The 27,768-nt window shown below is 58.5% G+C and overlaps 1 protein-coding gene across 1 annotated transcript; it reads left to right on the forward strand.

The window, feature by feature from the left end:
* Positions 1-16,795: 16,795 nt before the first annotated feature.
* On the forward strand, positions 16,796-22,879 carry DUSP7 (dual specificity phosphatase 7). Its single transcript, XM_007984456.3, has 3 exons — positions 16,796-17,410; positions 18,892-19,326; positions 22,150-22,879. Exons 1-3 carry the CDS (start codon positions 16,894-16,896, stop codon positions 22,455-22,457), a joined length of 1,260 nt encoding a protein of 419 aa, XP_007982647.1. The 5' UTR covers positions 16,796-16,893; the 3' UTR covers positions 22,458-22,879.
* Positions 22,880-27,768: the final 4,889 nt, after the last annotated feature.

The raw sequence follows: 27,768 nt of genomic DNA on the forward strand, positions 1-27,768 counted from the left end.
AAAGAAAAAAACAAAAAACAGCACAGAGATTGCCTCCACCAAGCCAGGGGGTCAATGTGTGTCACCATGCTGAGGGCAGAGCTGGGGGTGGGGTGGGCGTTAAGGCTGCCACCTGGGGCCTGAGTTCTTCTTGAGTTCCTTTTCTTGCTCATGGGAGGCTTGACTCAGGGCCTCACTGCTCTGAGTGAGAATCTGAGGGGAGGGAAACGGGGGTCCTAGGCAGCTGTGACCGCTGTGGGCACTGTCCCTCTAGCCTCAGTTCTGTACTCCCACCCCCTCCCTGTGCAGACGCTGCAGGCCTCCTGAGCTGCACACCACACTGCCTGGGAGTGTAGGGCCCTCATAGGCAGCAAGGAATGTGGGGCCTGGGTGGGCTTGAGGTGGCTTGGGGAGGTGTAGGGGCCACATGACGGAGCCTTTCTTGCAGAATCTCCCTAAGCGACACTCTGCCAGCCCTACCCGATGGCTCCCTGTAGCTGGGGCTGCTACTGATCCCCCACTCTTGCTGCCAAGCACAAAAGCAGCCCTTCTGGAAATGCAAATGGCTCGGCTCAGCCGTCATCTCTCCTAATTTTGGATTTGGTAACAGCTCTCAGAAACCAAATTGCAGGAATCTCTTTTTTGTTAGGAAGATGAAGTTAGGTTAGCATTTTTGTCAGTAAGTGCATATCAGCAGCAATTCCCCATCGTTCGCCTCCCCAACCCCTTCATGCCCTAATTTTCCCAACATGAAATAAAAGAATAGATGTCTATGATTTAAACTGCAGCCTGCTGCCTACCATTGTCCAGTTTCTGTGGGTTCCAGGGATGAACCTGCACTTCCTGCTGGAGAAGCTGAGAGGTGGCCGGGATGACCAAGGCAGACAGCTCCCAGGTGAAAGCCTCCAAGTCCAGCCCCAGCCTGTGGCAAAGCCTTTCCACCTCTCACCCAAGTCACCACACCCTGGGAGCACCTGACAGTCTGTGTCAAGGGGTTGCCACAGGCCTGTGGTCACCTAGCCACCCACTTCAGAGACTCAGGTAGCACATGCCAGCCTGCTGTGGGAACTTGGCCGTCCTGCCACCCAGCACAGTCCTTGGACTTCTGTCCTGTGGTTTGCTGCAGCATCGTGATTTCTCAGTGGTGGGTAGGGGGGTGCTCTGTGGGGCAAGAGCAGAGTGGTGAGGTCAGGAGGCCCCCAACCCATGGTCCAGGTCCAAACCCTAGCTCTCGCCAACTAGTTTGGTGACCTTTTTGGGCCTCTGTACAATAGTGCTTGTGTCACTGGGCACTCACTACAGTGGCTGGTGCAAGTAAGTGTGGTTAGTGTGTGACCATTGATGTTATTCCACTACTGGCCTGGCGGATCAGGCCCCTTCCCTGGAACTTGGCCCCATGTGCCAGTGGGGATGGGGGGGCTCATGGTCCCAGGGTCCCTCTGGCTATGTAATGTTAGGTGGCTAGAGTTCTCATCTCCTGATCCCATGGCCCCTGCCATGGGTGTCCCCGGTGGTGAGAAGGGATTGGGCCCCTCCCCACCCAAGGAGGCAAGCACTCTAAGGCTATCTCCTCCTGTCACCAAGGCCACCTCTGGGGAGAGCACAGGCTTGAGGGTGGGTGTTTGTGATTGCCCCGAATCCCGGAAGTCCAGCCTGCTGAGTAAGCGACGGCATGGTGAGTCACACTGGTCCTGTCACCCCAGTGCCCTGTCATTAACCTCATTTCCGAAATGATTTGCTTGAGATGGGCCCCTGATGGCTCCAACTTTAATTGGTGTGCGGTCATTTAAGGGGGAGCAGAATCTCCCTAGAGAACCCTTGGGGGTTCTCTCCTTACCACCCCTGCTCCGCCCCCGCAGGCTGCTGAGGAAACCACATGTGCTCAGGCAGCGGTGGCAGGCGGGGCGGTCCTGGCGCCCTGGGGCATGGCTCCACTTCCTGTGAGCATTGCCATCCTGGAACAGGGTCTCTTCCCGTTGCCTGGTAGGCTCAACCCGCCCTGGCACTCTGGGTTCCCTCACTTGGTCACTGTGGGGAGTACCTCCCTAGAAGATTCACCCTGCCTCCGTGACCCATGGGGCCCCCACAGCCATGCTCAAGACAAGGCTGGAGCCAGCCCAGAGAGCCTGCAGGAAAGTCATTAGGAAGCACATCCCGTGCCAGCCCCTCCTCCTGCCAGGAGCTACCCATGTGGAAACACTCTCCCAAGAACCTATTTATAGAGCAAGGCCAGCAGTTGTTTTCACTTTAGGTGAGGCCACCAAGAGACCTGTCCGCCTGGAGTGCTGCTTGCGGCAGACACTCCTGCCCCTGCCCACTCTCTCCTGCCACCCATGAGAAATCGGAATGCTGGTACAAGGAACACTGGCAGGAGAGGAAGTGATGTCTCCTACAGCTTCCTTTACTGAGCCCTAAGCTTCTCTTTTAGGCACCAGCATGTGTTCCTGAAAGTGGGACTTTGGCATCTTTTGTGGGTACCCAGTGGGTAGAGGCTTGGCCTGCAGAAGCCAAGGCCTATGCTGAGCAGTGTCACTCAGCCACACATACTGACGCCAGCCCTTGTCCGTCTCCATGCTTCCCAGCGTGGCATCTGGACTCAACTTTGGAGTCAGGACTGACTTCAGAGTCATGGGCGGCCCTGAGCACCTGGGCCCACATTTATCCAGCCCATGTTGTCCTCTTGGTCTCCAGCCTGGCTGAGGCCACATGTGTCCTGCAGATGCCCTACCCACCTGGTGTCTTCTTCCAGACCTCTACCTTCCCTGGCTAGGCTCAGGCAGAGTCCTTGCCTTGACCTGGCAGCGCTCTCTAAAACCATCCAACTCCCTCAGAAGTTCCCATGGTGCCCATTCCACCTCTGCACTGGGCCCCTCAAACTCTGACCCCAGCCACAGCCACCCTAAAGACATGTCCTCGTGCCCAGTTGGAATGGGAGTACTGGCCATGCTCTCCAGGGCCATCACATCCACCCTCTCCACCCCAGCTCAGGTCCCAGAACCTCCCTCCTAAGACAACTTGCTCCTGGATTTGTTCCTCAGACGCCTCTGAAACTTGGAGCAAGAGAAGCAATGTAATTAGTCCTCCCTGGCCCTCCAGGCAGAAGCACTCATGCGCCTGCTAACTGGAAACAGAAGGTGCTTTCTGTCGCAGAGGCCAGCAATGGCCCATATCTAGGCTGTTGCCCTGAGCCTTCTTGGCTGAAACTGTGAAGCTGACCTGTGCTCCCAGGGCTGCCCCTGCTTCTTGGGGTTGGGTCCAGCTCCCCAAGTAATTACAGTGTGTCCAGGAATAGAGCCACTGTGAGGCCCCACAAGAATGCCCATGGCCCTTTGAGAAATATCCCAAAATCTCCTGTTGGGGATAAATGCCTCTGGTTTAGGGGAGTCTCAGTTCCATGGTCCCCTCTGGTGGGGGATGGAAGCCTCAGGCTGGGGCAGGTCGGGTGAGCATCCCCTCCAGCCGCCACACCTTCAGGCCTCCCCACCTCTTAGGCCATCTGGAGCGAGACCCTCAAGGAGCCAGGACCTGCCGATATGTTGTCTGCTCACTTCCTACCTCGTCTCCCACTTCTGCCCCCAGCCCACCCCATCTGTTCTCAACACAGTAGCCAAAGTCTGCTGAGATGCAAGAGTAGAAAGTAAGAACGCTTGTAAGAGAGCTCATGCCATCACTGCCCAACCTCCCGAGCAGTTCCCAGCCTCCTCCAAGTACAGGCCACAGGAATGCTCCCCGCAGCTGAGGCCTGCTCAGTTTTGCCCACCCATACCCCTGTCTCTTGTCCCCCTCCCCTCATTCTCCTCCAGCCACAGCTCATTCCAGCCCCAGGGCCTTTGCACCTGCTGTTCCTGCTGCTGGGAATACTCTGACTTCACCTCTCTGTGCCTCAGCCTCCTCATCCATAACATGGGGTAAGAGCAAGTGACCCCATGAGATTGCTGGGAAGACTTGCTGAGACAATTCACACAAAGCACTAGGAGCTGGCATTGTCCCTGCTGGGCTGCGATCGGTGGCCCAGGGAGACGGGTGGGAATGGGGACTGATTACCAGCTGCCTACAAGGCCCACTCCAGGCTCAGCCTCAGCTGCTCGGCTGGGCCAACCTGGGGCTCAACCAGTGCTCCTGGGAGTGGGAGCCGTTGTGTCCCGTAAGGTCCTTAGACTTTGCTCAGTAACTGCCATGGGTCTTGCTCACTGGACACCCCACCCCACGTGCCCGTGTGACTCCTGTACAGCCTTTTCCTATTGAAGCTTCCAACCACCAGGCCCAGCCAGGTGCCTCGCCCAGCCCCACAGGACAGGGAGCGAGAGAGGGGTCGCCTCTCCACCAGTTGCTGGCTGAGAGAGGCCGAGGTGGTGTCAGGGCTGGAGGGATCAGTGGCCTCGAGGCACCAGGGCCTCTTGGGTAGGGTGCAGGTGGCTGGGCTGGGTTCAAATGTGCATCTCACTGTTGGCTGGCTGATGAGATGTGGGGTGGCTTTCTCATGCCCCCACAGACCCTCCCACCACCTGGTTCTATCCTGCCCCCGCTAGTGGCTCAGAACCCCAGCCAAGCAGAGCCAGGGATTTGGGCTTTTTCTGTCTGAAGGAGAGGAGTGGGCCTCTAAGGGGCCTCTCCCACCACTCCCGCCGCAGACCACTGGCCTAGGGGCCTCCTGAAGGGGCCTGTGTGCCTGGCAGCCAACCTCGCTAGGGATGAGCACCAGAACGCCCGCCCGGGGATAAAGTCTTCTCCTCCCACCTCCTGCTCCCCTCCTCCCTCTCCCTTCCTCCTCCCTTTCTTCCTCCTCCACAAACACATGTTTCCAATCCCCTCTCAGGCCCCCTCTCCCCTCCCCAGCCCCTTCCTATTTCCTCTCTGAGGCATCCACTAGCATGTGGAACTCGTTAGGAGACCCTCAGGGCTCGTAACCCAACTCTGGCCCAGGCTTGGGGAGGGGGCCCTGTCCGCAGCCCCCATGCTGAGCCACAGCGGCTTCCCCGTGTCTGGCCCCTGTCTGGCCCTGTGCAGTCACAGGCTGGAGAGCACAAGGACCCAGCTGGTGCCGGTGGAGGAAGCACGGCCTGGCGGCCGGCTCATCTCACTCCTCACCTCTCCAGCCGCATCCCGGCGCCTGGTGAGGCATCTTAGCCCCAGCAGCTGGGCCAGGGTGGCTTCTGATCCCGCCGGGGCAGCTGGACCTGCATGTGAAAAGCAGACCCCAGGGCCACTTGAGCAGGCCCAAGGGTATGGAGTTCTGAGTGATGAACTCGATGGCCTTCAGCTTCCCATCTGAAAAATGGGAAGGGAAGTCCAGGGAAGAGAATGTGGTACGTGGAACAGCCACCAAGCAACACAGGTCCACATCCTCCCTAGAGGACACAGTGAAGGCCCGGTTCCATGGACTGTTAGCGGAGGTTATGCAAAACAAACTGGTGCTATGGTCACCAGAATTTGGGAAATGCCAGGATGAACGAAGTAAAGACAGCTACTTCCCTGAAGGATTGTCAGAGCCTTTAATACACTCCCATGCACTGCAGCTGGGCCATAGAGTTCACGGTGTTTCCAGACATTTGACCACATGGCCCTTTTTATTGCAGCGTACCTGGCAGGCCTGTGATTCTATGGAGCCCACTTTAGAAAAAGGTACAGGAAGAACAGTGAGGAGGCAGTAAGGATGGGTCAAAACCCCACAACAGGAAAAGCTCCCTGAGGGTCCCATCAGGAACTGTTACCTGCTGGGTCTGAGCAAAGGGTAGGAATTGATGGGGGTGACAACAAAGGACAGGTGAGCGGGAGCCAGCAGGGGCTGGTGGGACCTCACTTGAGCCAGCTGGGTCCTGGGGACCCACAGTTCCTCCCTACGCTGATGTTTCTTCCCCATGGGAGAACAGGCAGGTGAGTGGGCTGGCGTGGGTGCAGAGGCCAGCAGGCAGGGCCTTCCCCAGGAGATGGGACCTGCACAGGCAGGCCCAGGGTGTTGGGAGTATCCACACTACCCTCCCACTGTGACATCAACCTGGGGATGGGCAGCCCCTGGCTGTAGGCTCAGACGAGCTCCTTTGTTTCCATTTCCCTATGGGGCCAGCCTCTCTGCTCAGAACCCCTCTGCCCAGACTCCCTGGCACAGCTGCTCACAGGCTCTCATCCCTCTGCTCCAGGGGGCTTCCCACACGGAGTCCTTGCTTATCCCTGGGTGCTCGCTCTACTTTCTGGGCACAAAGAGGTTGAGTAGAAGGCAGGACCAGACCCTTCACATAGCTCATCTCCTGTCTCGCAACACTCTTGTATGGTAGACTGAAGCCCCATTTTATAGACAGCGGTCCTCAACCTTTTTGGCACCGGGGACCAGTTTCATGGAAGACAATTTTTCCATGGACTTGGGTTGGAGGCATGGTTTCGGGATGAAACCGTTCCACCTCAGATCATAGGCATTAGATTCTCATATGGCGCATGCAACCTAGATCCCTGTCATGTGCTGTCCACAATAGGGTTCGCACTGCTATGAGAATCTAACGCCAATGCTGACCTGACAGGAGGTGGAGCTCAGATGGTACTCTACAGCCCAGGATTTGGGGACTCCTTATAGAGGAAGAAACTGAGGCTTAGAGAGGGGAGGCCAGTGGTGGTCAAGATTGGAGCCAAGTGTCTTGGTCAGGCTCCCCTATCTCCACCCCAACCCAATCTTACCCCTGCCCTGTCCCAGCACACATGGCACACTCACACCTTGGTCACCTGAGGGCCACATAGGGCTGTCCTGCTATGTCTGGCAAAGGGCCTGCCAGGTGGTCAGCACTTGACCTTCTCTGGCACAGGTGGGTCATACCAAGGCCACTCCTGCTGCATACGGGTAGTTGAGGGTCCATACCCAGCCACTTAGGACAAAGAGGCCTTTCCTTTCCCTCTGATGGGCCCAGTGTGGAAGCTTCCTGGCTGCCCCATACTTCCTGGGAATCAGGGGAGGCAGAAAGCACTGCCCTACTTTATAGATGGAGAGATTAAGGCCCAGGGGCTGGGGCACTGCAGAGGCCCCCCAAGTATATAGCAGGCAGCAGAGCCGTTTCCCCAGCTCCGTGGGCTCCAGCTGCTAGGCCCTTTTTGTTGTTCCCAGGAGCTCCAAGTCTGGATAGTACCCATGGCCTAGGGAATCCAGCTACCCCACAGCCTGAGTTCTTGGGCGGGGCCTTGGTGCTGTGGGCTGGCTGATGCTTCAGGGTCTCTGGAGAGGGCTCCAGCTCCAGCCAAATGCTTCCGAACACTCTTCAGTCCACCAGCCCTGGGCTCTCAGCTGCCCCTAGGGCTCAGGCTAGAGGGTTGTCCTGTTGGAGATGGATGTCAGGGCAGTGCTGTCCTCTGCTGGGAGACTACATAAGCCACAGGGAGGGGCAGGGAGGTGGGCAGGGGCCCAGGCAGAGTAGGCCCTCTTCCATCCTGTCCCCACCTTGGAGGGCCCACTAGAAGCCCTGAGAGAGCCACTGAACCCCTCCTCCCTCCTTGAGGGCCTGATCTTTTCAGGAAGGGAGTTGTCCAAGTCTTGGGGCATGTGCTCCTGTGGCCAGAGTCAGGCTGGGTGGGGCGGGGGCAGGAAGGGGAGTCCCTAGACTATTTCGTGCTGCTGCCTACCTGGGAACAGCCCGCATCCAGGTCCCAGCAGGCAGCTGGCCAGCTGAACCACGTGGAATGGTGCTGGACTATGAGACCTCAAGCCAGCAACCCTGCACCTGGGCCAGGCCGGCTAGCTCCCAAGCCATTTCCCAGCTTCGTCATGGTCACCCTCACTGTCACCATCAATGCTTCATAGGAAGGATTTCTGAAAAACGGGGCCGTGTGGGCAGGCAGGGAGGGGACCAGGCAGGCCCGGGCAGCGGGCAGATGCTAATGAGGCAATTAAGGCTAGCAGCTACAGAGAGACCTGCCCACCTCAGGCAGGCCCAACCCAGCCCCCTGGCACATCCGCCCACCAGGTGCCATGAGAATTCCTGGCCTCTGTTGCCCTCCCCGCCTCAAAGGTTGGACTGTCTTCACTGTCAGGAACCTCCCACTGCCAACTCTCTCAATCAAAAAACCATAGGCTGGTTTGGCAAAAACAGAACCAGGGCAACCCCCAGCCCCATCACTACTTCTTGCCATTGCTCTGGCTGAGCAAATGCCTGCCTGAGATGTCCTCTCCCCCTCCCCATCCCCTGCTCAAACCACCTGGGCTCCAGGCCCTTCCCTGCAGAGGTGGCCTTCGAAGGATCAGCAACTTTGAGCAGGGGGCCAAGGGTGCCATGGTGGCAAGGTGGGCATGCAGCTAAGGATTCCTGCTCCTGCAAAGCCCTGGCTCCCATCCCTCAGGCTCCCAGGTGGGCTCATGGGGTGCGGCCCACAAGCCCTGGAGTGTAAGGCAGGGCGAGAGATCATCCCAGGGCAGAGATGCTGAGGATTGTGGGGAAGGGGATGCAAGAGGTGAGGATGTAGCCCTCACTCTGGCTTTGGAGCAGGGAGCGCAGTCCACCTGTGCTTATCTGAGTCCTTTCCCCTTCTCCTCTGGCTGCCTCTGAGGCCTGAGGACATCAGATACAGCACACCTGATTTCCCCGGGCTGTTGAGTGGCTTCTCCTGGCTCTCTAGGGATGACCTCAGTGTCAGCAGATGGGGTGCCCAGGTGAGTCAGAGCCCCTGACCCAGCCCAGCGCCCCCTCCAGGCTTGAAGGGGGGTAGTGAGGAGGTGTAGTACTAAAACCCAGGCTTACAACCACAGGGACCCTCAGGTCCATGAAGAGATGGGAGTTTGGGCTCATTCTATGGAGGACGGAGGAGCTGCAGCTGGGTGGGGGAAATTGAGGGCTATGGTCCAAGGCCAGGATGAGGCCTGCCAGGCAAGGTGCCAGCAGGTCCATCCCTTCATGGCAGAGAGCCCTCTGGCTCCACAGACTCTCACTGAGTGACTCTGGGCAGGTCATACAGAACAGGCCGAGGCCCAAGGAGGGAATGGAAGTGAGAGGCTTCTGGAATCGAGTGTGGCAAGGGAGGGCCAAAGATGTTTTGTTTGGTTTTGTTTGTGGGTTTTGTTTGCTTTGTTCTTTTGAGACAGCGTCTCGCTTTGTTGCCCAGGCTGGAGTGCAGTGGCATGATCATGGCTCACTCCAGACTTTGCCCCTCAGGCTCAAGAGATCCTTCCACCCAGTGTCCTGAGGAGCTGGGACTACAGGCATGCATCACCACACCCAGCTTTTTTTTTTTTTTTTTGTAGAGATGGGGTTTCACCATGTTACCCAGGCTGGTCTCGAACTCCTGAGCTCAAGTGATCCACCCACCTCAGTCTCCCCAAGTGCTGAGATTACAGGTGTGAGCCACTGCACCTGGTCCCAAACATGTTTAAATCACAGGACCATATGCTCATGGCTGACAACACAGAAGAGTCTAGAAGTAGGCCAGGGTTCCAATCCTGGCTCTGCCACTTCCCAGGTGCCCACTGTGGCCCTTAGAGGATGAGCGGGTTTGGAGGACAGAATAAGAAGGTAGTCAAAGGCAAGAGCTGGGAGAGGAGGGTTTCAGCAGGGGGACCAATGAGGGCAGAGGCCCCGCAGAGGGAGCCTGGGCTGGGGAAGTACGGGTGAGAGATTGAAAGTGGCTGGAGAATCCAGGATGAGGAGAAGAGGGAGAGGAGGGGGTTACAGAGTAGAGTGTAGACTCTATGCAGAGTGTGGACTCTATACTGGGGACAGTGGGAGGCTGTGGAGGAGGAGAGGCTGCCTCCACCTTCTCAAAAGATCCCTCTGGCTGCTGTGTGGGGAATGACTGTTGGGATGGAGGCAGAGGCCTGGGGAGGAGGCGCGGGATGTGGTCTAGGGGAGAAGCGGGAGAACCTGGGCTGTGTAGTGGTGACCAGATGGCTTCTGAAATTGAGTCCTGGGATGGATTATCCATATCTGTCATGGAGGCAGAAAAGGCGTTTGGTAGCACGAATGCTCTGTGGAAGACAGCCCTTCTCTTTACGGGTGTGCACAGCTGCCTGTCCTCCCAGTCTGTCTCCCCCGCTGCTAGCACTGGGTCTCCCCAGAGATGGAAAAGAGTTGGCAGAGTAGGGGCTCCCTGTGGACTGTACTTGAGCCTGGAGGAGACTGGAGCCACAGTCAGAGCCAGCTGGGAACCCCTGGACTGGGGAAAGGAGCTCTGGGTTTTTAGTCTGGAGCCCAGCCCCCTGTCACTGCTTGATTTATGGCCATGGGCCTCAGTTTCTCCATTTGTCAAATGGATTGGCAGTGCTCCCATGGCTGATGCAAAGCCTGGATTCGAGGCCAGAAGGGAAGATGTTTTGAGACAGTCGGGAGTGTGCAAGCCCATTAAGTCCAAGAGAGCTTGTGTGGGAACTCATCACTGGGAGCCCGAGGCAGGCATCCACCCTCCCTGCAGACCGTCCTTCCCACTTGCCCGTGTTTATGTGTTTCCTTCCCATCACCTGGGCCACCATGACTCACCCCAGGCCTGGTGGGTGAGTGAGTAACTGACTGGGGCTGGAGCCAGACCCTTGGGCAAGACACTTCCCTTCCTGGGCCTCAGCTTTCCTATCTGTAGAACGGCCAGACAAGTCCTGCTCTGCTCACCCCACTGAGGAATCCGGAGTGAATACAGGGCTGAGGATGTGAAAGCAAGAGGCTGCAATGGAGTGGGGACAAAGCAGGGTGTGGCCTTTTGGTGGGAACAGAAACCAGGCCCTCTTGACATCAGTCCCTACTTGGCTCCAAGCAGAGTTTTAAATGCTCACTTGCCTAGGCTGACCAGCCCAGCAGAAGCCCATTGCTCTGAAGGGGGCCCCATGCCTGGGAGAGCTTGCAACGGAGGGCAGGGTGGGATCCAGGACCTTGGTGACCTCATGGGAGATGGGACTTCGATGATGAAAGGGAGGCTAACCTAGGGGAAGAAACCACAGGGGTGAAGCCCCACCCTAGACCCTGCAGGCTGAGGTACCCTTAAGTGGGTAGAGGGTAGAAAATGCTGGACTTGGCCCGGTGTGGTGGTTTACACCTGTAATCGCAGCATTCTCGGAGACTGAGGCAGGAGGATCGCTTGAGCCCAGGAGCTCGACGCTGCTGTGAGCTGTGGCAAAGCCACTGCAACTCCAGCCTAGGTGACAGAGCAAGACCCTGTCTCAAAAAAACTAATAATAAAAATAAAACAAAATGAAGTAAAATGCTGGGCCCCACAGGAAAGGATTAGGAGAAGGTGCAGACTGTTGCAGTTAGGCAGGGAAGGCCTCCTGAGGCTGTGGCCCCTCAGAAGCTGGAGATGATTTCAGAGGGTTGGGGCATGGAATGAAGACACATGTGGATACTGGGGCACTGTATCTGGTGCACAGTGTAGGAAGCAAGCAGGAGGAAGTCAGGGTGAGCTGAGCTGGCAGTGGGGACAGGAGGGGCATAGCTGGTCTGGCTATGAACTAGAACCTAAGCAAATAGGTTTCAGCTTTCTCGCCTGTGACAATCGGCTGGTCATGCCTGCTTGGGAGGGTTTTGAGACCAGGGCATGGCTCAGCAAGAAAATGTGCTGTGGTTGACTAGTAATGTCTGCCAGGGACAAAGCATGGAAGAGCGGTAGGTGTGTGTCCTCTGTTTTCCATCCTTGGGCTGGCCCCTTGGGCTGTGGTTGGAAAAGCCCACCCTCAAGTGAGTGAACTCAGGGACTCCATGTGGAGAGGCTGGCCAAGGGCTTGCTCTGTCACTGCTGGGTGGGGAGCTCTGAGAGAGAGGAATTATGTTGGTCTGTGTCATCCGAGTCCCCCCTTCACTGTTCTGCACACTCCCTGGTATGGGGCAGGTACAGAGAACATGTCTGAGAATGAACAGGGAGGCTTCCCTTTTGGCCAGGCTCTCTCCTCCCTCTTCCCTTTGCCTTCTCTAAGCAGCCTTGGGAATTCCCCACAGATCTCCCAGGCCCTTGCTTCCGTCCTGCCATGTCTAGTGCTCTAAGCATCCTGGGCGTGACCCACTTTTCTGCCAGGGCTACTTGCTCCCCCAGGCCCTGCACTCTCACCAGGTCTGCCCTGCACACCTGGGCAGGAGAGGGCGCAGATAAATAGGCACATGGCTCCCCCACCCCAGAGCTGTCCCAGCTTTCCCACACTATACTGCCATTACCTAGGGCCTCACAGGCCCCCGCTGGAAAGGCAGGGGTGGACTCTGGTTCCATCCAGAACCTGTTGCTACGGAGATACCAGCAACAGCCAATGGGACAATGTGAGCCTAGGTGACTAGAGGGCAGGGGAAGAGGAGCATGGATCCCGCCAGCCTGGTAACCGCCCCTCTGGAGGACATGTCTGTGGGCATCCCCCCAATAGGAGTCGCGAGCACCCAGATGTGGGTCTGGATAGGTGTGTGTCCACATACAACAGAGTGTGTGTGCACGTGTATTATGTATTTCCGCAGACACGTATAGGTCTGTATCTGTGTATTTCTGTACATACACTTATGTGCCCATGAGCATATGTGGTTATATGGATAGGACTATGTGTGTTGGTGCCTGTGTTGTGTGTATCCTTATATGTATATGTGTATGTGTGCAGCCAGGAGTTCTGTACAGGGCAGAAGAGTTGCCATCCCTTCACAGTCCTCTCCTGGCCTGGCTTAGATGCTGCTGAACACTGGCCCAGGCAGGCACCCCACCAAGGGTTGGGGAAGAAGCTGTCCCAAAGTTCAAGGGCAAGCAGAGCAAGTCTAGGTCTCAGCAGGCCTCCATCGGAGCACCTCTCCAGCCTAGTGGGGCTGCTCTGGGCAGAAGCTGGCTTACTCTCCAGCAACAGGCACCACAGACTGGAGTGCCCGGCCCCTGCTCAGCCCTTGCTCATCCCTTACAGTGGGATGTGAGACAGACCCATAATAGAAAGCCACCTCCTTAGCTTAGATCTGTGCCAGCCTCCTTAGGGCCAGGAGGGCAAGAAGCTGACCCTCCCCTTGCTTCAGCCTGTCCATTAGAAGCGTGGTGGCCCGTTTGCAAGAAATCCATGGGCACTAGTGGGAAAAGGTAAATCTGTTTCTCAGGCACTTGAACTGTTCCTGATGACACAGTTCCTTGATCACCCAGTCACATGAATGTGTGTGTTGGGGGGAAAGGGGTGCACACTAGCTCACATCTGCTCTTAGGGACCTTCAGCTCCTCCCAGAGGAATAGCAAAGGGCCATGAAACATGCCACCACGGCGAGGCCTTGTGCTGCCAGGAAGGCCCCTTCTCTGTGTGGTTCTGAGGCTGGATGTGTGCAGACAGGGAAGGCAGCTCCAGATGTGCCTCGTGGGTTCATGCCTGGCAGTTGGCTGAATGCGATGAGAAGGGATGGCAGGAGGAGGAGCAGGTTTGAGGCAGGGCAGACTTGCCCCTGGGCGTTCCAGGTGACAAGTGTAGTGTGGTGGTAGATGGTGGTGGGTGGTGGACAGTGACTATGATAGGGTGTAGAGCAAAGATGGGGTGAGGAGGGGACAGGGGTCCTTGGAGCACGCAGCAGGGAAGCTAATCTGGGCCTGGATGATCCGAGGAGGCCCCTGTGCTCAGAGACTCTGAGCTGGGATCCGAAGGCAGGCAAAGGCTGAGGGTGAAAACTGTCCAGGCAGGGGAAATACCTATGCCAAGGCCTGGGGCTGTGTGGGAAGGAGAGACAGTCTTCAGAGAGTTTAAGCATGTCCCACCTGCACTTCCTCTCCCCCTCCTGAAACCAGATCATCCCCAAGGACAGACCTTTCCCGGCAGCCTCTTTCCCACTCCCCCACCCTGCCCCTCAGGGAGACCTTAGTGAGCTGGACACCCCTTGTGGGAGCTGCAGGTGAGGGAAGGCCTGAACCCTTTGGCAGGAAAGACCACATTTCTAAAGAGGAAGAATGATTCCAAGGCCTTGGAATCACCCAGGGCACCTGGTTCCTGCCAAAAAAGACCCTCTCCCTTGAAGGAAGCCCACAGTTGCCAGGCAAGGCCCCGGACAGGGACAGCTCTGGTCTCTTGCCATGTGACCACAGGCGAGTTCCTCCCCTGCTCTGGGCCTTGTAAGTCTGGGATTGAGGGTTCTTCCGCCTAGTGAGAACCAAGACTTAGGGCCTTTCCTCCAACCTCCTCCAACCTGCCCAGTGGGGACCCAGGGTCCTGCTGGCACCTCAGGGGCTGGTTAATTTTCCTGCCAACCCTTTGCTTCCACTGTCACCCCCTCTCCACATGCTCCCCCTTCTCCTGAACTCATCCAAATCTGTCTCTCTTTACCTCCCTGTTAGAGGACGCCCTCTCCTCCTGCTGCGGGAGCTTTTCCAATTCCACACATTCTCACAGATCTCTCCTCCAGGGTGTACGCCCCGCTAGAGAAGTCTAAAGGGAGAGAGACAGGAGTCATTGCAAGCTAATGCGAGGGATGGCGGGGCCCCTTTCCTCTCTCCAGGGTAGTTCTTCCTCTCGTGTGGGTAGTGGGATCTGGGGAGGCTCAGAGGAGGCTCCCATTTCAGCTGTTCCCTCGCTAGTGAGAGCAATGGCCCATTCCTCACCAGGCACTCAGAACTAAGTGTGCCTCAGTGCCGTGGGACATGCGCCCAGTCTCACTTGAGGACAGCATGAGCCTCCTGTTGATGTGACTCTGGCCTGCCCCTCAGGGATGTCACCCTGACTTATTGGGCAGTTGACACCTTCTTGAGCTACCATGGACCCGTCTGGGGAGAGAACACCAAGACCAGTCTCTTCCCTAGAGAAAGAGGAGTCTCTGTGCATCCTGTGGTAGGCCTGGGGGAGTGCCCAGACCGGCATCCAACCCCGTGGTGGAGCAGAGGGGAGAGGCAGCCAGGCCTGAGTGGAGGACGGAGGCTCCACTGTTGTCACTCCAGCTCCAGGTAGGCTGGTGCTCAGGAGGCCCTCAGCAAAGCTTGCTGAGTGAATGGTGCACTGCTCAGCAGCTCACCCTTCCCTGGGAGTTTGCTCAGGCCTCTTTTTTGAGTGCTGCCTCCATCCCTGATAAGCAGCATCCAGCCTGCCAGTCAAGAGGCCTGGCTGCAGACCATGTCCTCCCAGTCGGATGCATTCATAGATGGCTTGGGCTCTGTCCACACTAGCACTCTCCTACACTGAGAAAACCGAGGCCCAGAGGGAAGAACCGTACTCAGGTCACACGATACACCTGCAAGTGGCAGGACAGAATCTGAGTCTTGCCCTCTTGGGCCCTGGAAGCTCTTTCCAAAGGCCTGGGACCCCCAGGACAACCTTGGGCGGAGAGTTGCTTCTCCTTTCACACTCTGAGAGTGTGATTGTGGGAGAGACCCCTGCTCCTCTGGGACACAGCCCTGTGGCCCAGGATGAAACCCTTCAGAAAGACTATCCCTCGCTTGAAAGACGGACAGGGACTGCTCCTGAGCCACCCCTTTGCGTGCCTTCTGGTCAGAGGTTAGCGGAAAGCTCAAATCCTCGGGGTTCCAGAGGCCCTCCCTCAAGCACCACCGCTCCCCACAGTCAGGGATGGGGGCAAGGTGTCTCAGAGCCGACCAGCCTTGGGAGGAGTCGGGGCGTTTAAGCCCCAAGGAGGGGCACCCCGCCAGGCAAAAGAATGGACCAGACAGACAGCAGGGCCCAGCCTAGAGCTCCTATCCTGGCTCCGTAGGGAAAGTACTGCAGGTCCTGCGCAAGCGCGCCGCCCAAGTCGAGCCGCTTTGTTCTAGAGCTACCTGCGGGGTCCATTCACCTCCGCTGCCCCTTTGTTCTAGAGCTACCTGCGGGGTCCATTCACCTCCGCTGCCCCGCCTGCCTGCAAATCGACACACAGCGCTGGCGGAGTCCCCGCCCACTTCTCCGCGCTGGGTGGAAACCGCGGCGGGCCCCGCCTCCCTCCGCCACCGCCTCTTTCGGCCAGGATTGGCCCTCTGAATGGCAGGCGCCCACCTACCGCGGAAGTTGATTGGTCCATTGAGAGGGAGGCTGGGGAAGGCAGGCTGATTATAAAGGAGCATTCCACTCCCACCGGCCCCGTGGAAAAAGTCACGTGGCGCTTCATTGGGCGCCTGTCACCACCCCGCTTGTAAAGCTTTCTTAAAGGGCTCGCGTTCCCTTCCCAGAGCTGTTCCTTTCCAGGATTTCTCCACCCCTGCCCACGGAAGGTGGCACGGCCCTGAGTCTTCCTACCCCGCCAGTTGCCCAGGTCCTGATTTCCCATCAGGCCTGCTGGCGTGAGACGCTCCCCCTCAGGTCTGGAGCCTGTGATCGTCAGGAAAACGATGAGGTCCCCCGAAACGGTGACTGCCTAGCACAGTGCCTGGCACGTAGTAGGCGTTCAATTCCCACTTGTTGAATGAACTCGATGACAAAAAGAATGAATGGGATAACAGGCGGGAGGAGGAGAGGTTGCTCAGCTTGACCACCACCCCCGCCCACCACGCCCCGTCCCAGAAAAACTATGCTCTTGTGAATGTGGGGTGGGGGTGCCAGGCATAGGACGCCCCCAGGGCCGCTCTTCCCGTAATGTCCAGAAGAGCTTGGGAGCACGCGCAGAGTGAACCCGTGAGGGCGTCTGGACCGGGGCCCCTAGGCGCATCGCAGTCAGCTCCGGGCTAGTCCAGGGGGCGACGGTGCGGAGGCGGCCGGGGAGGGCCCGACCGCTGGTCTCCGGGGCTCGGGTCGCGAGCGCGCCCGCGTACCCCGTGGGGAGGGGCGGTGGAGGCGCTGCGCCTTTAAGCCCGGGCGCCGGCCCCCGCGGCCCCGCCTTCTGGAGAACGCCTCGGCGCGCGGCCGCCGGAGCCGCTGTTTAATTGGGGCTGTCAGGCCGCGGTGCGCGCGGAGGGCCGGGCGGGCGGGACGGAGGCCGGGAGGCCAGGAGGCCGGGGCGGCGGGCGCGCAGCTCGGCGGGAGGCGGGCGCCCGGAGACGCGGCTGGGGCCCGCGCGGCCGGGGCGACGTCCCAGGGCAGGGCTGCCCGGCCCCGGCCCCGGCCCCGGGCCGCCCGCGGTCCCCATGAAAAACCAGCTCCGCGGCCCCCCAGCGCGGGCGCACATGTCGACTTCGGGGGCGGCGGCGGCTGGGGGCACCCGGGCGGGGTCCGAGCCCGGTGCGGGGTCGGGGTCCGGCGCAGGCACCGGGGCGGGCGCGGCGACGGGAGCAGGGGCCATGCCCTGCAAGAGCGCCGAGTGGCTGCAGGAGGAGCTGGAGGTGCGCGGCGGCGCGTCCCTGCTGCTGCTCGACTGCCGGCCGCACGAGCTCTTCGAGTCGTCGCACATCGAGACGGCCATCAACCTGGCCATCCCAGGCCTCATGTTGCGCCGCCTGCGCAAGGGCAACCTGCCCATCCGCTCCATCATCCCCAACCACGCCGACAAGGAGCGCTTCGCCACGCGCTGCAAGGCGGCCACTGTGCTGCTCTATGACGAGGCCACGGCCGAGTGGCAGCCCGAGCCCGGCGCTCCCGCCTCCGTGCTCGGCCTGCTCCTACAGAAGCTGCGCGACGACGGCTGCCAGGCCTACTACCTCCAAGGTGAGGGCAGAACCGAGACGCCTTACGGGATCGGGGCCCCCCGCGACTCCCTGACGCCCCCCTTGGAGGCGCTTTCCTCTCCACGCGCTCGGCCTGCCCCGCTGGGCGCCACGTCGTCCCCGGCCTGCATCCGCCCTCCTGGAGTCAGGTCCCCACCGTGTGGTTTGGCAGGCGCGGGGCTCCCTCTGCGCCCCCTTTCTCGGCACGATTCGAGTGGGTGGAACAAACTTTCCCATGCCTGGGGTTTCCTTTTTTTCCTGTTGATGGGGCGACAGTAGTGCCTAGGCACCGGTGGAGCCCCTTAGAGGTGGAAGGCGCTGCCTCCCAGAACTCTAAAAGCAGCAGGGCGCCCGAGTCCAGCCTGGAATTCGTGTTTCTGGAAGGCCAGGATCAGGAAGGCACCTTTCATAGCACCATCCTCATCTCCAGCGCATGGAGACCATTTGGGTTGGGGTCTCCTGGATCCGGGAATTGCGCCTTCCACCGGAGAATTGCTGCCTCTAGGAGGCGCTTGGGGCAGGGTATGGGCAGGGACCGTTGCCCTGGCCCGGGTCTCTCGGGACCCCCAGGTCCCTAGCCTGATGCCACAGAGCTTGCAGAAGGGAGAGGCAGCACCGGGGGGCGAGTGGCTGAGGCCGGTGTTTCCAATTAACATTCCAAAATGGCCTCTTGCTGGCAGCGGGGCGGGCGGGAGGGGAGGGGAGGCCTGCGGCACCCTCGGGCGCAGGGCCCATGCCTCACTGCAAGGGGCTCCCCATTTCTCCTGTCCCTGTATTGCCCCAGTGGCCCTCCCCCGATGCAGGTCCAAGGCTGGGGAGGCTTGTGTTCTAAGGGAGGATTCTAGAGAAGTGGAGCCAGGACCCCCTTCAAAAACCTGCCCCTCCTGGGGGAAGGGGCCAGCCAGTACCTTCCCACTACCCTCCCCAGCTGTAGTTTTGGGGCTGGGCAACCACTAGACTCCCATTCAGGAAGCCCAGGACCTCTCTGCCTCTTATCTGAGCCAGATGTGGCTCTGGCACCTGTGGTCTCATCTATAAGAGGAGTTTGCCAACCCAGAGGTGCTGGCTAAATGGGGTTGTCTGCTTTTCTTTACCACTTAGCTGTTACTGAACACCCATGGATGCTAGGTGTGCGTGGGAGCTGCAGAAGAGGAATTAGCTGGGGCCTGTCCTCAAGTGCCCTAAAGCTGGTGGCATGGCTGGGGGCCCTGAAGTGTTATGGGTACCAGTTTGGAGTCCAGGCATGTCACTTCACCTCCTGGGGTCTCAGTTTCCTTGTCTGTGAAGTGGTCATGGTTTAGATGGAGAGAACACAAGAGAGGGCACACGTGTAAGATGCTTGGCATGGCCCATGCTGGCCGTCGGTGTCGTGGTGTTTGGCGTGGGGAGTCCTGGCCATCTCTGGTCAGCCCATCTGGGTTGTGCAGCCCATCTGGGCTCTCACCAGCCTCTCACCCAGGCCCTGTCTCACTCCGGACACAGGTGGTTTCAACAAGTTTCAGACAGAGTACTCTGAGCACTGCGAGACCAACGTGGACAGCTCTTCCTCACCGAGCAGCTCGCCACCCACCTCAGTGCTGGGCCTGGGGGGCCTGCGCATCAGCTCTGACTGCTCCGACGGCGAGTCGGACAGAGAGCTGCCCAGCAGTGCCACCGAGTCGGACGGCAGCCCTGTGCCATCCAGCCAACCAGCCTTCCCTGTCCAGATCCTGCCCTACCTCTACCTCGGCTGCGCCAAGGACTCCACCAACCTGGACGTGCTCGGCAAGTACGGCATCAAGTATATCCTCAACGTCACACCCAACCTACCCAATGCCTTTGAGCACGGCGGCGAGTTCACCTACAAGCAGATCCCCATCTCTGACCACTGGAGCCAGAACCTCTCCCAGTTCTTCCCTGAGGCCATCAGCTTCATTGGTAGGTTCTGTGTGCTGGGCAGGGGGGGTGGGCGTGTCAAGGTGTATGCAGGACTCTGGGTGGCGCCCCCACCTGACTGGGTACCTCTGGGCCTGTTGAGACCTGTGTGTGCCCTGCGTGTGCCAGCGTGTGCCCCTGGGTGTACCCATGCCTACTGTGAGTCACCGAGTCCCTTGTGCCCCTATACCTGTTGGGGCCTGAGCAGTCTCCTGAGCCCTGAGCTCCCCCTAGCTGGCAGCACCTCATGGGCTCTCTGCTGTCCAGCTCGTGTTTTCCTGGCTTAGATGTTGTTTCGGGCTTAGCAAGCTGAAACATCACAGCGCGCAGACCTCCCACGGGTCTCACTTGCTCCACATCACGCCTCAGCACACGTGTCTCTCCAGGATGGGGTTGTCATATTGCCTCTTTGGGCTTTAATGTGTACTTAAGAGGGCTGAAAGGTAGCCCTCCCTGGAGCCAGAGGCACACCCCAAACAGGCAGCTATTGAAATGTGGTGACCGCTAGCTCGGTCAGGCTCCAGATGCTCTCTGCAGCATGTAGGGCTCGCTTGGAGTGTAGGGAGGAGTGTAAGAGAAGGTGGGGGAGTGGAGAAAGGCCTTCCCCAGAGCAGTGTGTCCTGCCGTCTGGCTTAGTGCCCTTTGAGTCCCTGTATCCCCAGCCTCAGCAGACTCGGGTCCCCTGCTGGCTTTACTCTTTGGCCAACTGGAGGCTGTGAGACCGAAGGTCATCTCCCCTGGCCCAGGGTGCAGGGAAGGGGCACGGGGGCTCAGGATGAATGTAAACGCTCTATCTCTGAGCCTGGTGACCCAATGTTTCTGCCCAGCCTCCAGTGGCAAGGTGTGGGGGTGGCCTGGGCCGTCTTTTCCCTATGGTGGCTGTGTCCAGTGGAGGGCGTTTTGGTGTCAGCTGGGTTGGGCTAGCTTTAACAACAGGAAGTGGGAGGCTTCCCCGCCTCATCCGCTTACTGGGAACCAAAAGTAGGTGCCTGGCTGGGAGGAAGGAAGGAAGCTGAGGCCTGGGGGAGGGGCTGCAACTGGGGCTGCCTGGAGCTTCTCAGCCCTGCCCCCCACCCTGGGGGCCAAGAGGGCTATGGGTGCTGCCTCAGCATTTGAACTCCCCCAACGAGGGAGGGGGAAAGAGAGAGGAAAGCAGGCTTTGCCAGGCTGGGCCTGGCTAATGGGTGCCTTTATCGTTCCTGAAAGCTCCTCCCCATCTGGGTAGGGGGACCTTTTTCCTCATTTGACAAGTGAAGGAATTGAGGCCCAGGCATCCCTTAGGAGTCAGTGGGACAGGATCAGTCACCAGCTACACCCTGAAAAGGCCAAAAATAAAGCCAGCAGAAACAGACTCTCTTTGGATCACCTGGAGGTGGGTTTGGGGGCCAGGCGTTCCTCACATCCTGGTGTCACCGCTGGAGGCTCATCCCAGCACACACTTCTCCCACCCCTAATCTCGAGGTCAGACCACATAGCTCCACATGAAGCCACAATGTCTGTCTCCTCGACAGATGATCCTGCCCCAGTGCCTTAGCCATGGGGCCCCCTGTCAGTCCCTGAGTCTGGAGGAAGCACCTACTGTATGCTTAATCCTTGGTACCCTTGGTTGGGCGGGGACGAGAGAGGAAGCTTTGCCAGGACAAAGGCAATGAAGAACAGTGGGTGAACCCATGTGTCGTCTTGTAGGAAGGCATTGATTGAGTGCTAGCTGTGTGCCTGGCTCCCGGAGGGTTCAGAGTCAGGGTGGTGGGGACATCAAGGACCCCATGGCTGCCTCTTGTGAATCTATGTCCCTGGCACAGCTGTGGCACACAGAGAGGCAGCTGCCCCAGGGTCCAGGAGAGATTACAAGACTGAGTTGTTCAGTAGCTCAGCCAGTATTTATTGAGCTTCTATGTGTCAGGCAGAGGAGTCTGAGGGTGGCACTGGGGGAAGCTGGGAGGGTTGGAGGGGAAAGGGGACAGGAAGGTTGGCCGCATCCAGTCGGCTGTGGTAGGAGATATCACTGGCACATGGGCCTCTGCGGAAGGTCTAGCAAGTGGCGGGGGTGGGGCCCATTTAAGCACGCCTCACTTATGAAGCCCCATCACAAGTGATAGTGTGGCCAGCATCGCAGTCCTTGTGTCTTAGGAGCTGGAGTTAAGGCCTTGGGGACTAGCTGGGCAGAGGGCAGAGCGAAGTGCAGGGCCAGGCCACTTCCTTCCTTCCAGAGGAGCCTCCCTCAGGCCACTTTCCTGGGAGACTCTCGAGGAAAACCCATGGGAGCAGCTCCAAGAGAACCAGCCCAGCCCCCAGTCCCAGGCCACGGCCTGGCAGCAGCGGGTGCTGAGCTAGGAGGAGCCTCTGTGTGGCCTTGGGCTTGCCAGTTTGTCTCTGTCTGCTTCCTCGTTGATAAAATGGGCTCACTGGCCATGGTGCCGATGACCCAAGAGGATGCAGGTGATGCCCGTGAGGCAGTCACAATGCATATGGCAGTGGTAGAACTAGCCATGGTCACAGGCGTTACAGTAGTTCATGTTTCTTGACCCCTCACAGGTCCTTATGAGACCACTGTACATAAATAGGCCCATTTTATAGATGAGGAAATTGAGACACGGGTGTCCAGTGCCTTGGGGCTAAAGTGTGCAGAGCCCTCTCCACAGCAGTGCTGTTGACCTCTATTCCAAGTTGCTGCCCTACCCACACTGGGCTTGGCCAGGTCCCTCAGGGGTCGGGCAAGACCAGCCAGCGGCCATGCTGCCCTCTGTGTCCCAGCCCAACTTGGCCACCCATGTGGGAAGGCTCCTTGAAGGAGGCACCTCCCTGACCCATGTCGATGTGTTTCAGATGAAGCCCGCTCCAAGAAGTGTGGTGTCCTAGTGCACTGCCTGGCAGGCATCAGCCGCTCAGTGACGGTCACTGTGGCCTATCTGATGCAGAAGATGAACCTGTCACTCAACGACGCCTATGACTTTGTCAAGAGAAAAAAGTCCAACATCTCGCCCAACTTCAACTTCATGGGGCAGCTGCTGGACTTTGAGCGGACGCTGGGGCTAAGCAGCCCGTGCGACAACCATGCACCGAGTGAGCAGCTCTACTTTTCCACACCCACCAACCACAACCTGTTCCCACTCAATACGCTGGAGTCCACGTGAGGCCTGGTGCACGGGGGGCATGGCACCAGGCCCCTGCTCGGCTCTCCACAAGGCTAGGTGGGAGAGCCCAAGCCTGCCACCTCTGGCCTGAGGAACCCCCAGATGTCGCCTGTGCCCAGAGACCCAGGCTGCTCAGTGTCGGAGCGCCCCTCACCATCCTTGGGGGCGGGGCCCGCAGGCAAGGTCTCCCTCTGCAGGGCTTGCTGGAGAGGCCTCGGCTCTCGGACACGTGGCTTTGGGCATCCACCAGGGCCTCATCCTGTCCAGGACGCTCCTTTCTGCTGATGGCCCAGCCAGTTTGGCTATTTTTTAAAGACACATCCACGGACCTGAGTTTACTTTTTACTTTTGGCAGGTAAATCCAAGCTCCCTGGAGCACAAAGAGTGTTTGAGCTCTTCTTGATTTTTTTTTTTTTTTTTTTTTAACAAAAAGTGTTATTTTCAGGCTACATGCAACAGTGGATTGTATAACCCAGTATTTCATCCCTTTCCTGATCCTGCGAGAGAGAGAAATGTTATCAGTTTTGTTTTTCGTTCAATTTCAAAAAGCAAGTATTGTGTTTGTTTTTGTTTTTTAATGGAAAAGACAGACCCCATGTTGACCTTGACCAAATGCGTTTTGCACATGTGTGAAGCCTCCATTTCCTCGGCGGGCCCTTCTTGAAGGGGTGGCTTACTGCTCTTCAGGTATTGGGACCCCCAGTCGTGCCGCCTCCCACCCTTGGCCCGGTCTGACTTGGCCCTGCACTCGCCTGTGATGACTGCTGCAAGTTGTGGTTGGTGGGCTGGATGGTGGGCTTTGCATTTTCTGCCCTCTCATCCATCCCTCTGCTGGTCCCTGCAGACCTCCCTGAGGCAGAAGGTGGGGAACCCGGGTCCCTGCCGCTGTCCCGCAGAAGGTGGGCCGCAGGGGACTGCCAGGCAGTAGCATTAGCCCTCTGGGCTCAGCCCCTAGGAGGGCCTGGGCTCTGAGCCCTTTTATATACTTAGCCACTACTTCTGTCTGTCTGTTTCTCTCTCTCCCTCTCCCTCTCCTCTCTCTTGTAACTGGGAGTGGAGGCCCAGTGGCTGGGGAGAGCTTAGGTGGTGAGACCCAGCCCTACCTCCAGGTTCTTCCCTCTCCCTACCTGTCGCTTTGGTCTGGCTGCCACTGGCAGCCCCCTTGTCCCCTTGGAAGCTTGCCCTGCCCTCATCTTGCCCATGCCTTCTACTGCCAGGAGACTTGCACCCATTTCAACCCTAGGGCAGGGGCAAGTGGGGCAAGAGTGGACCAGCAGAAGGGGGGTGAGGCTCTGTTCACTTCCCCCTGCCTCCACAGAACAAAGCCACGGATTCCGTTATCTTCCTCCAGTTTTGTTCCTTCTCCAGCCTCAGTTTCACCAGGTGTCAGGACTGCATGAGGGCCTAGGGCAGGGAGAGGGGTCGGGCCAGGGTCCCTGACGGAGCAGCACTCAGCATGTGAGTGAGGCCACAGAAAACTCTGCCCCACTGCTTCTTACCTCACAGGGGTGGTTTTCAGGGATTCTTAAGGCAGCAGATTAAAATCTTGCCACAGTCGAGAAATTGACAACAAGCTTCCATGCTGTACATGGTTCTCTTTTTCTCTCTTTTATTTTTAAAAAGAAAACCCAGAAAGATGCACCAGATTTGTATAAATGAGGGTATGCCAGAAGGTGGCCAGTTTTGCTTTATGATCTTATGAAGGAAGATTTGTGACCCTACATATATATATACACACACATACATATATATATCCCGAACCAACAACGGGACTTTGTTTATATTGCAAATAAATATTATTTTTTCTTTAAAATGAGTCGTGTCTGATAAGGGCTTGGGGCCTGGGAAGGAGGTGAAGGAATCTGTCCACCGGCGTCCTAGTGCCTGCTCTGTGATGCATTGGCCTGGTTCTGCTTCGGGTCTGCTGGGCACTTGCTTAGACTAATCAAGGTGCCCTGCAGATGGGAGGGAGCAGCCAAAGTTTCTGGATGAAGCTGGGGCAGGTGGCATTTCCCCAGCTCTTAGGCACTGGCAGGCAGAGGCATCAGGGCTTTCTCTGTGGGCTTCTGCTGAAATCAAGGCTTGGAGAGGTTGTATGGACCAAGTTCACACAACTGAGCCCTGACTCGCCCTTCATTGTCCAAGGCTATCTGCTTAGGCATTGCCCAGGTTGCAGCCCCTAGAACCCTAACCTTTTCTCTTGCTGCTGTGTGGATGAGAGAGGAGAATGTGCATTTAACCCTGCCCCTGCAGGTCCTGGGATGTCAGTGGGCAGTGAGCAGGTCAGCCCTTCTTTGCTGCTTAAGGGCTGGGTGGCCTTGGACAGGTCCCTTAGGGCCGATTGCACCTGGTTCCTGAGTGCTGTTCAGCTTTGTGGCATGACGAGCACATTGTTGACCTGGGTTCACAGGGAGGAATCAGGTGTGTACAGGGGAGGGTGGGCATCAGCCTCCGTCCAGGCTCCCCTGGGGGTAGGGTCTAAGCAAGGCCCTGGGCTAGAGCAGGGAGGAGGTCTGGAGAAGGATTGGGGCCACAGTCTGGGGAAGTGAGGCCCCCAGTGGGCAACAAGCCCCGAGTTACAGATCAGGAAATGGAGGCTCCAGAGTGGCTTAGGTCTCCCTTGCCTCTGGCTGGATCAGGTGAACCCCCGTCAAGGACTTAAGAGGCCTGGAAGCTGACTTAGTTTCCCCACTTCTGACATTCCCCGACTCTATCCCTTCAGCAAACCGCGTGATCAGCACTGAGCTGGACCCAGGTGAAAGGTAGGTGGGTAGGGCCGGGAGGGTGAGGGTGGCTCAGCCTGGGACTTGCCCTGTTGGGGTGCCCAGGCTCTCCTCTTCTCTCCCTCATCTCTGTTCTTCAGTTCCTCTGTACCAGAACACAGTCACAACCATCATGCACAGCCTGTGGTGAGGGGTAGAGGGCAGGTTCTGCCTGCTGTGGGGCCTGGGTGCAAATTCCAGCTGTGTGGCTGCAGTCCCTCAGCTCTCCCCCCGAACACTCCTATCTGGAGCTGGGAAGAACCCTGCTGCTCAGCCAGCAGGCCTGTGTGGGTGGGAGGGGGCTTCTCGCTGCATCCTCGACAAGGGGTGGTGCTGCTGTTGCTCCTGGGCTCCCTCAGGGCCCTGTTCCTTCTGTGCCAGGGGCAGGCAAGGGGGTGGGGGCCTGAGCAGGCAGAGACTGGGCCTTTGTTCCCTCTTGCTGCCCTTGCCCAGGCCTGGGGAAGCCCGCGGGTGCTGGGCTGGGGGCTGGGCCCTCGACAAACCAAGTAAGTGCCTGGTAGTGCCAGCGTGCCCAAGCACAGGACGGGGTGGGGGAGCAGTAGCCACCTCCTGAGCCGGCTCTTCAGACTGAGGACTGGGAGTGCCTGAAGAGGGCCAGCCCCGCCACTTACCCCTGTGCACTCTGGGGCCAGAGGTCTCTCTGACCGTCTGTGTCCTCCTTACCTGTAGAAATTCCTACCTCAGCACTGGGCCTGGCTAAGGTTCCCTTCGGGGGAACAGACGGCCAGGTCATGGCTGAGTGGCCGAGGCTCTGGGTCCTTGCTCTGTGACCTTGGGCTGGGCCACACTTACAGGACTGCGGTCCCCCACCCCCAGGTTTCGGGCTCCCATCTCGTGGCCCTGCGTCCTGAGCTCCTCCTATCCCACCCCATTTCTACCATACTCTCCTCCTCAGGCCCTGCTTGCTCCAGGCCATCCGTGCCTGAGGCCCTCAGTGCAGCCATCCTGAGCTCCTGGACACTTGGCTCCCTGGGGGTGCACCTGCTTTATCTCTGTCCCCCAGTCCTGTTGCTCTCCTGAGATTCTTTGCCTCCTTGGTCCCTGTTTCTGCCTCCTTTCAGCCTGGGCCCCGGGGATCTGGTCCACTCCTTGGCCGCTTAGTGTTCACATGGGAGGAGGATCCAAGACACTTACTCACTTGCACATTCATCCAGCAGCCATTTCCTGTGCCGGCTGGGCAGTCCCAGGGAGGGAACATGCCTGAGGGAAGCTCGGTGATGTCACGCTGGGTGGCAGGATAATGGGGCCCTCAACTTGTCCTCTGATAAATGAATCAAGTGCAACATGAGGACTGACTAAGGCTGGATACGAGGAAGCACTTGGAGCGCTGTGGAGCGGTGACCTTGAAGGGGTTCCGACAAGGAGACCACAGGAGAGATGAACGTTTCCCTAGGGTGGTCCCGCTCTGAGCCTGGGGGCAGAGGGAGCCCTCAGGAGACGGCCATGCTCTGCCTGCCGCCCCCACGGGGCCCCTCCCCAGAGGGCAGTCATGCCTTGTGAATGGACCAGGGTTGGGGTGGGTGGCAAGCCTGCACTGGAGCCTGTCCGTCCCTGCTACTGCCCATGTACTACTGCCCATGTACTGCGCACCTGGGTCAACACCATGACTGCACCGTGCCTCCCTCTGTGTCAAAATGGATATGTCTGGGACACCAACACCTACTCCCAGATCCTTGGCAGAAGCCAGAGGGCCTGATGTGGGAGCCAGCTTTCTCTGGAGGGAGCACATTAGCATGTTAACCTGTGGGTGCCCCGAAGGAGGGTGTCCAGGTCCTGATCCTTGACATCTTTTCCCCTGCTTGTTCTGGGCCCCACCGGGACACAGTGCTCTCACCTGACTCCTGAGACCCAGCCCACCTGAGAGCCCCGGGAAGGCTCGTAATCACTCTGCTCCCCAGTCCTGTGCTGATGGGGAAGGTGAGGTTTGCAGAGGGGTGGGGTGTCCCTGGCTCTGTGAGGGACCAGACACACACACACACACACACACACACACACACACACACACACACACACACACAGTGTTGCCATCCTCTGACTAGACAAGCCCATGCAGGTCTCATAGCCATGGAGGAGCCGCCTGCCTGTGACTGTAGCCTCCTCTCATCAGGGTGCGTCCTGGGTGAAGTCATCTCTTTCCAGGCATGGTCATTAAAGACTATCATTAGCAACTCTTAGAGGCCTTGGCCCCATTGTCTCTGGCTGGGGCAGATGAGCCCCCACAGGTGACCGTGACGCAGACTCTGGCCCTTGCTAGAACCCCTCTTTGCCCAGGCAGCCAGCCCCCTTCCCAGAGCCATCCTGTTGCACACCTCCAGGGGCCATTGTCTGCCATGTAGCTTCCGCGCATGTGTGGGGTCTCCACGCGCCTCCCTCTGTGCCTTCACCTCCTCCTCTGGCCTCAGGGCTGCAGGCGGAGGAGAAGCTGCAGTGCCCTTCCACAGGGCGTCATGGGCCAGGGAGGAACCTCTTTAGGGGACAGGGGAGCCCCTAGAGGGCATCATGAACAGGGCTGATGAGGTCTGGCTGTC

This window comes from Chlorocebus sabaeus, chromosome 22 (assembly GCF_047675955.1).
Source record: "Chlorocebus sabaeus isolate Y175 chromosome 22, mChlSab1.0.hap1, whole genome shotgun sequence".
Lineage (NCBI taxonomy): Eukaryota > Metazoa > Chordata > Mammalia > Primates > Cercopithecidae > Chlorocebus > Chlorocebus sabaeus.